At 40.4% G+C, this 15,336-nt stretch overlaps 1 protein-coding gene across 5 annotated transcripts in view; it reads left to right on the top strand.

Moving 5' to 3' along the window:
• Positions 1-544: 544 nt before the first annotated feature.
• Positions 545-15,336, top strand: part of ctif (CBP80/20-dependent translation initiation factor) — a 56,228-nt gene continuing 41,436 nt past the window's right edge. For 4 of the 5 annotated variants that reach the window (XM_023419604.2, XM_023419603.2, XM_023419602.2 and 1 more), the window contains exons 1-5: positions 545-702; positions 10,576-10,814; positions 11,365-11,436; positions 12,825-12,947; positions 13,753-13,826. In XM_023419604.2, coding sequence (XP_023275372.1) covers positions 10,638-10,814; positions 11,365-11,436; positions 12,825-12,947; positions 13,753-13,826 — 446 coding nt within the window. In that variant the 5' untranslated portion in view covers positions 545-702; positions 10,576-10,637. The remainder of the gene's footprint in view (positions 703-10,575; positions 10,815-11,364; positions 11,437-12,824; positions 12,948-13,752; positions 13,827-15,336) is intronic. The other variant, XM_023419605.2, reaches the window with a different exon arrangement.

The raw sequence follows: 15,336 nt of genomic DNA, 5'->3' as shown, positions 1-15,336 counted from the left end.
TAATACATCATACTTTGTTTATTGATTATATTTTAAATTAGTAATGTGAATGTGCACAGTTATAAATGTAATGGAGTAAAAATGAAAATATTTGCTGCTGTGAAAGTGAAAGTGGAAGCATAAAATAGAATTACTCAAGTAAAGTACAAGTACTTAAATTTTCTACTCAAGCACTGAATTATTGCAGAATTGATGTACTTATGTTACTGTTACGGTTACTTTTCCACCACTGGCTACCATAATGGCTTTACATCACAAAGATGCATGTGTGGCTAAAGTAGCTAGCTAATTCAAAAGGTGGATAAACTGCTAACTTTTGTGTTTAGTTTAGTTTAGTTCATTACCTGGTCCTGTATCAAAGCAGTTTTTCCTGTAGGCAAGAGACGATAATGGTGGGTTGTGTGACATTTAGAACCAGTTATTAATCAGGTAGGCCTATCTAAAGAAGCAAGAATCACTTCAAATATTGAACTACGTTTCCCACAATGCTCCACTCCTGAGTGCACGTGTCAACGCTGCCAGCAAACCGGACTGAACGTCACATTCCTGCATTCCCTCTTTCCTCAGTCTGGGACGTCGGAGTTACCACCAGATACCTAATCCTCTTTCCCACCTCTCTTTTTGAGAAACACACCCATGACACGGCGGATTTGATCTCAGGGGGTGAACCCGGGTTCGCCAGGAGTCAGAATCTCACGTCGGGTAAGGATTTATGTCATTTTGAGCCGGCTGAAGGTGTGTGTCGGTTGAAGTGCTATGACCGTAGTAACCAGATAACAGTTTTATAAGATGCACTGGATTTGCTGCGAGTTGTCGCCGTGACTGACCTGTTTTTTTTGCTTCGACCTCAACTTGCAGACCTGTTGATGTAGCACAGTTGACGGAGGGTGGTTTGAAGTCGTAATATGTGGCCTGTTGTTTACTGTTGTACTTAAGAGCTAGCTAGCGTTAGCTGGCTGGTTAGCCGCAAAGCTTGCGTCACCATTGTTACCGGCGATACGCGGGCAGGGCAGACACATCAGGGCGTGGAGGCGCCTCCAGATGTGGCTTTTGTTATTGTGACAGGGGCATTGTGGTGCAGCCATTTGGATAACGTTACCTAACCTGTCCTGTCAGGATACACCACTTGGCTAGCGGATACATACAGCACTAGCATCCCAGACAGCATGGGCGTGGTTATGGTGGTCCAATATATATATGAAAAGATGTTGTTGATGTTATGATGGAATCGTTATAATCAGCTTCGCAATTTGTTTGGTTTCAGTAACGTTACGTTACAGTTGCAGGACAGGAATATCAGGAATAGCCGTTCAAAACGTAAGGTGTCAGTCTACCCTGTGACGCTGAGATTGCTGCAAATCAGGAGCCTGTATCAGCTGTTGACCCTCACAACAAAGACCGGATCACAGCTGCTGCAAGTCAGGATAGAGGGATATCAGTGATATACCATAAACTAATACTTAAAGTGGAATCTCTCATCTCAACTGAAGTAGATAGAACAAATACAAGCAGTTGTTTTGGTAGTAAGCTGACATAATGTTTACAGAACTAGCATGGGATGGAACAAACCTAAACCATGTGGAACATGTGCTGGAACAAACAAGTCATTGCAACTTAAACATCTGTATGATTATACATCATTATTCATACATTTTAAGTTAATGTTTCAAAACTGGTGCTGATCTGTCCCATAGGAGTCCTTTATGCTATACTTTAAGTCAAGTTTGCTCATAACATTCCTGGGATTCCTGCTGTTCAGAGACTGATTGGATTTGAGTGACTTTATAGATGTGAAGGAATGTTTGCATGCTACCACAAGTCATACAACAGCAGACCCTCCTGACTTGATTCAGACATGATTTGACACACTTTGATGCTGAAAAACACGACCAAATCTCTTTTAAACAGACAGCATTTTCAGCAGAGAACAGGTTAATGAATTAATGAATGAATGATCAGATATACCTACTCCTACTGAGAGGAACATCTGTTTCTTTGAATAGATGTCACACTGTTAATGATCCTTGACCAAGTTGCCAGCATTACTGTGGTGCCTCAACTATGCATATTCGTTAGTCTGCCAAGTGGTAAGTCAGGTTCAGCCAGTGTCATGTCCTGTACCAAGTATTCATTGTAGACATTGGAGACATTTAACTTGGCTAAGTGCCTGTCTCAAATCTACCCAGCCTGATCAAGTAATTTGTTCACTTTTGTACCCTTTGTGACGATGACAAAGTCAAACCTGCATAGATTAATTAAAAATACATCAATTTAATCAGTCCTGGTTTGATCTCACATGGGCCTAGACATACTTGGCTTAAGGTATTTCCAATATGGATAATGAAATATATGAATGAAATAAGCATGTAAGAAACCACTAAACATGTTTCCATCTGGTGACAGAGGTCAACACACATCAACCAACTAATTTTGAAACCTAGATAATATGTCTATACCCGTAATGGGCCCTACTAATGTTGCATATATTTTGCATGCCATGAGGCATTGTTTCAGTTGTTAAATATTAGGCTTACACATTAAGGTGTTTTTGTTTGTTATTCACATTAAGAAAATTTTAAATCCTCTAAAGTGTTGACTTTTATCCAGACTTTGTAATAACATGCCATGTGAAAAGATTGCTCTCACATTGGCACATTATCCATGCATAAATTAGTCGTAGGGTTGATCCCAACCTTGCAATTACACATTTATGTGTGCTTAATGACTGAACTGCTTAATCACCTCAATACAGAAGTGGCACATGAAATTACAGTAGCATTTTGTTCAGTGTCCTGTTCCATGAAACTGATCTAATCCTCGATCGTAGTCTGTGAAATGGCTTGGAACTGATCAATAGGTGCATCTTATTATCTAGCCTGTAGGACCTCACCTGACTACATAGCAGCAATGGTCCAATTTATTCCTAAAGTTTACTTTTGAGCACTGAAATAGAAAAAACTATGGTTGCTGATGTTTAAACTTGGCATGAATTGCAGATTTATTTATACCATCTAAGCAGAGTCAGTGCAGTGTCATCATCCCTGTGATCTTCACTCCCAGCACATATGCTGCATTTGATGTGAGGAATGACCGATGCAGTGAACTTTGCCCTCAGAGGTCAAACAGTGATAGGAAGTGTAAGATCGATCTCAGAGTACATCAAGTGATACCAGGGTTCAGCATGTAAATGGGGGGGGTAGTGTTTAGGGTTGTGACGCAGACCCATTTATACGCATGCAGTGTTTTGAAGAATGTGGAGGAGGAGCGAACACAGCTGCATGTTATGGAGAGAGTGGGAGTAGCCTGCAGAAAACTGGAACACCCTGAGTCAGGCTGCGAAGCAGATATCTAGCCTCTTTTCAATGGGAACTGCTGCTCATTACATTGCCTGTAGTGTACGGATGAGTGAGTGGGAAAAGAGAAAAAGGAAAGAGAGGGAGATCACATGGGCCACGATTGAGGGAAACATACAGTGGCTTTGTGAGAAGAGGGATATCAGGTGGTGGTTTAACGCTGAGCACATAAGGCATCGAGCTTAGTGCAGGACTGCAGATAAGTTCTCTTGCATATTATAAACCTTGTATTTTTGAGAAACAAGCAAGTCTGGTCTTTCTATGGTTGACCTTTTGTTCTCAGAGTTACTTGTTTTGTCATCATCCCATTTGTTCAGCCCTGACCGATAATGGCCACTGCTCTTTTGCAGATTAACCTTTGTTGTCTCTCTTTTCACTTTTGTTGCCATTCAGCTTTGAGGCCTCAGAACATCTACCTACACTCCATACAGGTTGTGAAGGTCATGAGCTGTATTACACACCCTCAGTTGTTTGCCAGGACTTTGTGTGTGGATCTGGACAGAATGGCATTGTTGGGCTACAGTCCCAGTAGTTCCACAGTACTGCACATGGCCAATCCTCTCCCATTAGGTCACTACAGGGGCATAGGGGGACAATGAGGCTATTGTTTTAGGTGTACGTACACACATACACACACCATTGGACCCCCTCTTCTACTGGTCTGTTCCTCTAGATTCAGGTCATTCAGCTCTCACACTGGATGAGTAAACACATTTACTCACAACGGCTTGTAACTATCAATGGGAGGCCAGAATTAGAACACATTTCCTTTGAAGTCGGTTTGTAATTTTAACTCCACAAATGCATATTCCTGAATTTAAGTTCAGTGTTCCTAGTACAACTTCCTATGCATGTTTTTTTCTAGATCATGACACCTGTTGCTCTCTCAACTGAGGATGTTGTGTGTGTGTGTGTGTGTCTTGCCTCTATTTCAGTGACATCAGTTTCTACATACATCTGAAGTACACTATCCGAGATGTTACATAGGAGCGTGATGTGGACCAATTAAGGATTTAAAAAACAAATCAATTGGTACTCGCTATATAAATTTTATATTGCAAGAGAGTGCAGCATGAAGGGGCGCAAGTAATGTGAATGGAGCCACTTTGAGTTGAAAGCTGCAACTATTTCAGTCACATTTTGTAGGCGCACCACAAAATGGAGTGTTGTTGAAGTGGCCCTAAAAATTGCAAGTATTTTTTTCATGCTATGGAAGAACACAGGCTGCATAAGTCTTGTCCAAGTCTCACACTGGCACTATACATTCTACTGATAGTGTTCAAAATACTAAAGGATACAATTATAAATGAGATTCAAAGGTTTTATTTGTTATATGCTCATACAGTAGTGAAATGCAGTGTAGAGTACAAGAGGCTGTGCTGAAACGGTTGTTGTGGTAAAGGAGTAAACATCATAGAAAATTATTCATGGCAACTGAGTTCTGCATCTGTCGTCAAACACCAGCTGAAATTTGAAAAAACTTTGAATAGATTATTTTCCTGCAGCGCCACTAGATTTTTCACACAGCTACCTTTGTTGCATCCATGTGCACACATAATGTACCTTATACAAACAAAGTCACAACAGTTTTTTTCTGACATTTTGCTGTTTGCTAATTATTACACTCAAGTATAAAAATCTAGATTTGTGTTTCTTCCATTTGAATTAATACACATACTCGCATATAATAGTAAATATGTCCAATGATTTATATTTGTTAGACTGGAAGACACCATGCTGCTATTCTGCTCTCAAAAATAGACTACTCTAAATTATATTTAAACCCAAGTGTGAGTTTGTTGAGACAGCCAGTCAGTAGTAGACCAGATTAGGCGTATTAGCGGCTCTCGCTGCATGGGGTAAGAACATTGACTTGGACTCCCACTGAGGAGACTGGGTTTCATGTTCATCTCTGTTTGGGTGGTAGAGATTATGGTTCTTACTCTTTGGTTGTTGTGTAACTATATCAAAGACTGCAAATCTCTGCCGGCTGAGGACATGTTTTACTTTATTATTGCATATGTTGTGTTGCTGTTTAGTATCATGATACGGCCAGTCTGATTTGTTAGGAGACAGTGTCTACAGTAGTGCTAGTGTGTCTTTGGACCTCAGGGGATTATGGTTTATATGGTTGTTATGCTTTATGCTACCATTTGTTTTACAGAAATTACTTTTATTAGGTATAAATCTTTAGAATAGTTAATTAATTTAATTTTTCAGACACACATTATACTAACATTCACTATAAGATTTCTGATCTTGTTTAAGTCAGTACATTTGGACAAATGCGGGTGCCCCCAGCCTCCCAATAGAGTTCATCTGTCTTTAGCAAATCCCTAAAGAAACAGTAGAACAGAGAGGGGGCAGCATATCCTTAACAGAGGAAAAAGCTTTTAATTAGTAAGTTCAAGAAAAGCACTAGAAAGCTATAACTTCTCTAACATATGAGTATCTGACCTGAATAAGGAGTGGTGACTCCTTATTCAGGTCCCGGGAATAAGTGAGTTCACCACATTATCAAGCCTTCTGAACTAACTATTACACAGTATGCCAGGTTCTTGGTTTAGTTTCTCCAAAAGTTTCAGATAGGGAGGGATATTGCAGAAGATTCCATGATCACAATTGTGTAGTAAATGAAATACAAGTAATAAATCTATTATCTGATTTTTGTATCCGATCACAGAACATAGAAAGTGTGGATTGGCATTCGTCACTGCCTCGTGAACAAAGAAACAGTGTGCTGTCCAGTGCCATGCCGTGTCTGTCTGGCCAGTTTAATATCTGTCTGGTTGGTGTTGGGCTTCGGACAGAGTCTTCAGTTTGGTCATATTGTTGGACACTATGATTTACACTTTACGATCTTGATCCATGTCTGCTAGCTTGTAGTGTCGACTCAGGAACCTACTCTGTGTTAGTATAATGTCTTGAGTCAGTGGTTGGTTGAAAATGAAGATCATGCACAAACTAAGTGTGGTTCCTGCCCTCTGAATCAATCAACAGAATGAATCAATGAAGTGAAACAAAATGGTGATTCAGTCTGATTATCGGGCTAAGAATGCTTGACCTGGAAAACACTAGCTCATTTAATGAGTGTGGAGATGGCCAGATGACGTTGCTTGAACTAGATAACTGAATAAGGTTAGAAGTATGCTTTGATGTCCGCAAGTGTTGTATACCGATATGCTAGTTCCGCACCACTACTGCACAACAGTGAAGCTGAGAGTATGGCCAGGACGGAGTAGCAGGCAGCTCTTTGTTGGAACAGCTGGTAAACTTGAGGGAGTGCGAAAGGGTGGAGACAGGAAGGAGCAGGGGAGGAGTCGGGGTTTTTGGGATGGGGGACTGAAAGATGTAGTTTGAGAAGGGGAAGGAGAGTGGGACAGCCAAACAAAGATAGAAAGAAGAGGGGGGTCTCACATTGTAATGACCCATGTGCTGTACTTCCAGGCTGCCAACAACCAACAGACAACACACGTGCAAATGTTCAGTGAGATGACCACTGCAGCAAAGTGCTTCATCAGACATGAACTTTTGTCTGTCTGATGTTCAGCTAGTCATGAATATTTGTTGGCTCTCTTGGTCTTCTCTGGTGTTAATTAAAATTTCTTTGTTTTGGACAAAACAAGTGATCTCCATGTGTCATCTTCGGCTTTTCAACATTTTGATGGGCATTTTTTTTTCTATTATCTGACATTTAATGGGCCAAAAAATCAATTGATTAAAAGAGTATGCCACTGATTTAGCATTGCACTTCTGTAACATTGTCAGGCTCAGAATCAATGCAGAACCAGAGATGCCATCTTTTTCTACTCCACATATTCTTCTTCCTTGTCAAAATCCGGCACTTACATTACCCAAAATGCAACTAAACCATTCACACTTCGGTCAGAGGTTCCTGATTTTGTTTATTTTCATACACTGACTCATGTCACATCAGATAGAGGGCTTCATACAATTTTTTTTCATATATGCAGTAATACTCCCCAAGACCTGTAAACTGGCTTTGATGTGTGCAATTGCTGCACATCCTGTAATGAAATTAATTATAGTTGTAACTGTAACTCATTATTTTTGTGTGAGGGACAGGCTGGGAGGTCATTGCTCCCAAGTTATAATGCAAAGTTTTTATGAATTCTTTCCCTCATCATTTACATCAATATCTTGTAACGTGAGAGCCTGTATCATTGCATCATCTTGGGGTGTATGTGCTGCCAAGATGAGACTTGTGTTTGCTAAATGTGAGATGCTTTGTAATGCTATTTGTGCTCCTGACCTTGCAGAGTCAGTTTCACTGTTTAGCTGAAACTCAGAGGGGCCATCAGCCTGCTGTCTATATTTGTGTTTGTTTTTTCTCATGGATGCTTAAGACAGTAGCCTTTTCTTTGTCTGGGTCAGATGAATCCCTTGCTTTAGTCTCCTCACAACCTACTCTTCTCTCCTGCACCCTGAAGGGAAGGTAGTTTGGCTTGTTGATTCTCACATGAGCAAATGTGTGTCACCCTAGGTAAACATGTTTCTCCTCCACCAGAAGAACATTGATGTTATTATTACTAAGTTGAAAGATGAACTCTCTACAAAAGCAAAGTAAATGTAGACACCTGACAGCACACATTACAACTATACAGTCTGAACTGCTGCAGGTTTTGAGAGATGTCTTATGAAACACAGCAGGATAGAGAGGACTTTGAGTCCCATTTGAAATACCACAGGCCAGTTCCATGATAATGCATAACCAGTATTTACTTTTCTGGATTCTCGGGTTGATTTTGGGTGACTATAATGCATGCACAGGCCTGGAGAGATGTGACTCCTGCAATAAGCATGTGAAATATTTTGAAAGTATCACACAGAGGGTAATATAAAGAAACTGATAGATACTGAGGCAAAAAGGTGGAGAACGAGATGAGGGCTGTGTTAATGGATGGGTCAATAGCTATTGGCAGCTTCCCCACAGGCAGTAATTCTATACTACATGTCAAGGACAACAGTAGGACATCAGACCGGACACTTTCCACCACCAATATGTATATCAGTTGACCCATTGTTGCAAACATCCAGAGTACTAATATTGTATGCTTCTCCATTAGTTTAAACTGTGTTGGAATTAATGAAAATCAGCTCTTTTCACTTCAGCACATTTGAAATAAGTCTTTTATAAAAAACAAAAACAAAAAAAAACATACTGACAAATGACAACAAACATTGACAACAATAATTTAAGTTAAACACTGTTAACATAACATTTAGTGCAGGGCTGTTGCGTCGAAATGCATTACATTGTGCTGTTTTACATGTTAATGTTTGGGAATATTTGACTCCCAGGTGCAAAGTGTTGTTATGGAGCCTGTTAGTGGAGACTGGGTTGGTTGAGGAACTGGAGAGTGGCATGACTTGGACGACTGAGTGACATCTGTTTCATTTGAGCTGAGCTAAACGACTTTGGGGGTGTGACATAATGGGTTGTTTTTTGGGGCAGGAAAAGGAAACAAAAAATGGGGCCAGTAGTTCAAGGGTAATTTCTCCTATGCTCTGAAATTACCCTGAACATTCAAATCAAAATATATCTCAACCTGCATAAAAAGATAAACTTGGTGCACAAATACATACAGTATATATGGGTGTACTTGTGCATGTGCTAATATGTATGTATTATTATATTCATGTATTACTGTACCTGTTTGTTATTTCCTAAGGGTAAAAAACTTGCTTGCCGGTGCTTCTGTAGCCTGCTAGCTGCAAATCACCAGGCTAATCAAAGCTCTGGCAACGTTGTATGAATGGATTACACTATTGACACTAGGTCAGATTAGGTCATATTGACCGTGCTGCATAGTATGAAGGGATTAAAGCATTAGTCCTAAATGTACACAAAGAAAGTAGCAGGGAAGTCATGAGTAGGGAGACTCTGAAGTGCTAAAACGTCCTTGAGCAAGAGGCTGGTTCAAGTTCTAGTCCTGCTCAACAGGGGTGCTGTCTTGCCACTGACCCTGAGGTCAGATCTTCCAATGGAGCATTTCCCACTTGGTATTACTAGTGCAGTATAATAGTTTTAAACATGGTTGTTTGTATTATTGGTACTGAGTATGGTGCTGTTTTTGTTGTTGAAATATCATGATTTATTTTGTTTCTTCACTTTATTTTTTTGTTCCTTTAATAATTTGATAAGATACTAGGCCTACACTGTTTATTAATATCTGATTTGATGTAAAAAAAAGTCTTTGGGATGTGGCACTCCACATTACCATAGTATTAGATAGCTCTATAGCCAAAACCAAAACAAAGGCTTTAGACCTTGTGTAGCTGACTTGTTGGCTGCAAATGCACAGGGCTCCCCAGCGAGTCCCCAGGGCTCAGCAGATACCATTCTGCGTGCTCCAGGGACATAAATCCTCTTTGCATGGCTGGTGATCAAGCCGTGATGTAAAGGAGCTTAGTAGCAACAGACAGGCAGGCAGGAAGCTGCTTCTCTGTTGGCCAGGGGTCAGGTGATCACACACAACACCTACAGCGCAGAGAGAGTGATAGCAAGGAAGAGGTGGAAAAACAAACTGAGAAATTGACATGGATTTGACATTTGGCCACACAAAGTAGTAGACATGAGTCAGAGGTTTTTCAAAAGATAGATCTAATGTAATCTGGGCCTGCTGTAGCTCCGCACCAGGACAGGCTTGCTGTTGGATACTTTGGAAGCACACCGTGCAGATATGGATGTTTACTGACAGCAGCGAGGTTGAGTGCCTTCTTTGAATATTGGGAAGTTGAGAGGGACCAAGGTGAGAGGAATAACTGCTCTAACTATTGCTGCTGGTACTTAAGGCTACAACAAATTATTATTTTCATTATGGATTAATCTGCCAATTATTTTCTGGATTGATTAGTTTATGATCATATATGCCCAACAAAAGCATAAAATTATCACATTTGAGAAGCCAGTCTTTGGCATTTTTGCTTGAGAAAATATTAAATTTATCAAAATAATTACTAATCTACTAATCGACTAATGAAATATAAAGCGCCTAATGTATCCACTGCTCTGGGACTTTGGCTCCATTATACCTCTCTGTCAATCACATTATTGTTTTCTTGATGCTGGAGATCTGGATGTGAACATAGATCAGCCTTGTAGTCAGAGGAAATTAATGCTCTGATATGGAACGTCCTATTCATGTTAAATGTTTAAGCTTACTCCTCTCTCTGTATCTTTCTTTTCCTCTCTGCACAGGTCACTTTCCTCCTTCCCTTCCCCTCCTCCTCCCCCTTCCACCATTCGCAGCACCGGTTGCCATGGAGAATTCTTCAGTGGCGTCTGCATCGTCTGAGGCTGGGAGCACGCGCTCACAGGAGATAGAAGAGCTGGAACGCTTCATCGACAGCTATGTGCTGGAGTACCAGGTGCAGGGGCTACTGGGAGACAAGGCAGATGGAGACTTGGATTTGGACAATGGTGGCAAGGTGCCACAGGTTAGAGGCTTATTACTTAAATAGATGACATGTATTCATTAGCCCCATATCTGCTATAAGCAGTGGTTAAGTTTTGGTAGAGGCTCTAGTATTGTCTCTGTTTTGTATCTTCCATAACACGCTGGAGGGGTACAGCCTGCGTCAAAACATCTGCCCTTATTGTTATAATGTATATGTAAACCTACACAAAGGTGGATTTGCATCCACCTACACTGCCCCTGGATATGCAGCTGTCCTGTTTTCTGCATGAGAAAGTCAACACACACTCTGTTTCTGCTGTGACGTAGTTTCTCCTCTGTGCATCTATACATACACAAAATAGCTCAAGATGAGATCAAAGACACAGATACCATTTTGAGTCCATTATAAAAGAAACACTGCAAAGAAGCATGTCTCAAAATATGCTGTGATTTAAGAGTTTTCTGCCCTGCATTTTAGTTTGTTACTTTTACTTAACTTTTGTGTTAGTTTGTGTTCTTTATTTACATATAAAGAACCCTCCCCCCTTTCAAAAATAATAGCATCTAATGCCCCCGTTTCTCTCCTCCAGTGGACGGACGACTGCATCGACAAGAGAGATGGCAGCTGGACGTCTTCACGGGGGAGAGGCTCATCCAAGCCGGTAGGTGTGCCTGTGTGTCTGTCAAGGTTCTGTCCTATCCTTTACCTTTGACCTCACCATCACGCCTTTTTTCTTTAAATCTTAAATCACTTGCTCCATGTTTCTTTTGCATCTGTTGCATCCTCCATTTTCTCCTCACTCGCCTGTCCTTTACAGGAGGAAGATGTGAAATGCCTCTATTTTAAAGATCTCACAGCACATAAACAGTAATTAAACTGCTGGTCGCTCCATGTTAACAAAATATAGGATGAGGATACAGTGTTCCAATGAAAAAACAAAACGATCAATCGTAGCATGTTTCAGAATTTGAGAGAGTGATTTTCGTTTGTGTGTTGAGCCTCCAACACAGCCCTGATTCTACTGCCACCTCCGTGTTGCAGTTGTTGTTGTTTTCTTCTGTGCTCATGTAGATTAAAGCGTAGGTTTTCTCTGTTCTCAATTGTGTGTGTGTGTGTGTGTGTGTGTGTTAGTTAGTCTGTCCCTTTACATCATCTGTTCAAGTATATGATTAGAAGAAACTGCTTTAAGCAATTCACAGCTCGTCAGTTCCTCGTGGTTGTTGAAGACAAAGTATTGTTTTAATGACTAACATGAGATACTGCAAGGCTAGAGCCAGTAACTGAATAATCCTAAATGAATTATCAATCAAATTAGTCTGCTAAATATCGTGTGTGTGTGTGTGTGTGTGTGTGTGTGTGTGTGTGTGTGTGTGTGTGTGTGTGTGTGTGTGTGTGTGTGTGAGAGAGAGATTTAGAGTATTATTGCTCCTCAGAGATTCATTGGTATGACTCACCAGGAAGACAGTAGTGAGGGAGACACAGTATGGGTGAGACGTTCATAGCGAGCAGGGTGAGGGAGGTTACAGGAGAGACTAGGATTGAAATGTCAGTGTTTATCTCAATACGTTAACTTCCCAAGTCCCAGAGATCATGAACCTACCATTTTCAATTTGTTTTGACATTTTGCCTCTGGAAGTATAATGATATAATAGACTTGGCAAAGGAGCCAGAGTTTTGTTTGAACCCTTGTGACATATCTTTTCCTGCAGTATATAGTGAAACTCAGAAACAAGTACAACAACAATCGGGAACGATTCTGCAATAGCAGAAAAACATGTGGTGACAAATGCCGCACTAGCCTCCCCTAACAAAAAGGGAGTACCAGCCCCAACAGTCTGTTAGCATAACATTTGGGTTGAAGATAAATGTACCATTATTAAGATCGGCTAAACTTTTTGTTTTGTTGTGTTGTTTTATCTGGTCTAAGAAGTAGCTGTGCTGCCCTCTGCATTCCAAGTGTTACTAACTGACAGAAAATTAAACACACTGAATTTGAATGAAACAGAATCATCAGCCCTTTTTTTTTGTTGTCCTCTCTCAACTCTGCAGGACGAGTGGGAACACAGCAGTAATGGCAGCACAGGTTCCAGGCCCAGTTCGGGGTCTAGACCAGGTTCTGGCTCACGCTCTGGCAGCAGAGGCAGAAACAACCAGTTCAAAGGCCCTGCCAAGGTACAGATACACCTGTGCGTGTATTTGTCTGCTGTTCATGCGTCTCTTACTTGCTACAACATCCCCTAAGTGTTCCTTCAGTGATCACCCCTGTAAGAAATTAATGGGAGAGAGAATATCTGTCTTTATGAGACTTTGAGTGATCAGTATACTTCAGTCACATGACTCCTGCCATGCTCATTGTATTGTTCCCCTTGGGAGTCTTTACCCTTCTTTGATCATGAGCACATAAACATATCACCACAAATCAACTCTTCATCATTACTAAATGTTAAACTCCACCGATTTTTAACATGTAGGTCGATTTTTTCGAGAAAACATTTGTCCCAAGCTGGGCTTGTGAAGCATGAAAGACCAGAACATTCTCAGGCAAGGAAGGTCAAATGACAGATGCATTATGGGAAGTGTAGGATCCAATGATTTTGGAGCTTGACCTACACTAGGGACTACAAGTCAGGATATTTCTGCCTCTGCTGCACCTCTTTTGACTACTCCTTTTTTTTTTCTTTTTTTTTTTTTGTCTCTGCAAGCCCCCCCAACTTATCTCTGCAAGCTCCCCAACTTTCTGGAAGTGTAGTGCGAAGTTGGTAGGCGACCCTTTGAATCAACAACATAAATACTGAAGGAAAATTGTAGGCGTAAAGAGGCTATACTAAAAGGAGTTTACTTTTTAAGAATAGCAGTTGCAGTGGTGTACTTGTTTATAAATGTTAAATACAAGCCAAGTATGTGATGATTTGGTAAGAGGCATTTTGTAGTCATACTGAAAATATCCATCTTTGCTTTTCCTTGTGTGCTGTTTTAGAACGGGAACAGGGACGGCTCCTTTGACATCCTGGGCACAGACATATGGGCTGCCAACACAATGGACTCACATGGGTAAGTGCCTTGCTGTCTCACAAACCTAAGATGTTGTACAGTCTACTGAGTCTGAATTCCAACCATAGTTTCTGGAGGTCATATGACAGAATGAGACAAACAAGAAGTCTCTTAGCTTTTGCCTCTTGCTCTCATACTTTGTAACAGTCCTTTATTTACTTTGGTTGCTCTTCTCTGTCCTTCTCTTCTACAATTGCATTTTTTAATTTGAGGACAGCTATCCAAATTTTGTATCAGATTTGGCCTGATTAGCCAAAGACAGTATTTCCCAGATTTGACATCAAGACCCAGCTCATTTCTGGCATTTATTGGGGGGAGCCAAAGGAATACATATCAACATGAAATGTATCTTCTTAATCTTAGGCGTTGGCTAAGCCAGCTCTGTCTCTTCATTCCAAACTCACTTTAAGTTACTGCAGACACTGAGCTTCTTACACTGCTGGTGTTTCTTCTGATGAAAAGCATTTTGTTTCACTGTTTCAGCCAAAGGCCACATTTCTATTGCACCTAACCATTGGAGCCCTGCCTGCATTCTCTGAAAACCTTAATGCTTAAAATCTTGTTAGTTTTACTCAATTTAGACCTGAGTGTAGATCTTTAACAAATCTTGTTCAACTTCAGTGTGACTAAATGATTTTTCAAACAAGAGCTGGATCTGAAACTTGGAGGAGAAAAAAAAAAGGAAAAAGAGGAAGTGAGTGGCACATAAATCAGTTGCACTGAGGTGGGGAGTGGGTGGGGGGGACTGGTTGCTATGGTAACAGCTGCACGGCAGCTTCAGATACCTAGGTTCCGGCCACGTTGGCACATGTGAGCACACAGTGAATGAGTCGGCACAGTGGGATGATGTAAGAAACTCCCCCCTCACGCAGACAGAGATGTAGAGTAGTATTGATTGAATACTGAATGAAAACTGGCATTGATAATTAATTAGGAGTCATTTCTAGTTAAACTATGAGAAACAAATGGCCTTGCAATTGAAAGGTTTGCTGTAGCCTAATGTGTCTGTGAGAGGCGTCCACTAAATGGGTGTAACATTTCCTTTTGAGGAACAGTTGATAAATTGCATAAGATTAAGAATGCATATTATTAAAATACCATAACAGAGCTCAATCTATAGACATATATTTCCAAGTTTGATGAATTCTGATTTGGATTCTTGAATTATGTGTTATGAGTTATGTCAAATTGCATAACATATTTCTTACTTTTTGGAGAAAATAAGCATTTGATATGTCAGCTGATGTTAGAGTATTACGGTGGAAAGTAACTAAGTGCATTAACTCAAGTACTGCACTTAAGTACAGTTTTCAGGTACTTGTACTTTGCTTGAGTATTTACATTTTATGCTACTTTGTACTTCTACAGCACAACATTTCAGAAGGAAATATTTTACTTTTTACTCAACTTACTTTCATATAACAGGTCAATTTTAGTTACTAGTTTCTTTTCAAATTAAGATTTAAGTGATCAGTTGATACATGACACATCATTACAGATTAATATACAA

Source organism: Seriola lalandi, unplaced genomic scaffold (genome assembly GCF_002814215.2).
Source record: "Seriola lalandi dorsalis isolate HSWRI2012SDOR001 ecotype SW California unplaced genomic scaffold, Sedor1 jcf7180002054606, whole genome shotgun sequence".
Taxonomy (NCBI): domain Eukaryota; kingdom Metazoa; phylum Chordata; class Actinopteri; order Carangiformes; family Carangidae; genus Seriola; species Seriola lalandi.
This window is presented reverse-complemented; position numbering and strand designations above follow the sequence as displayed.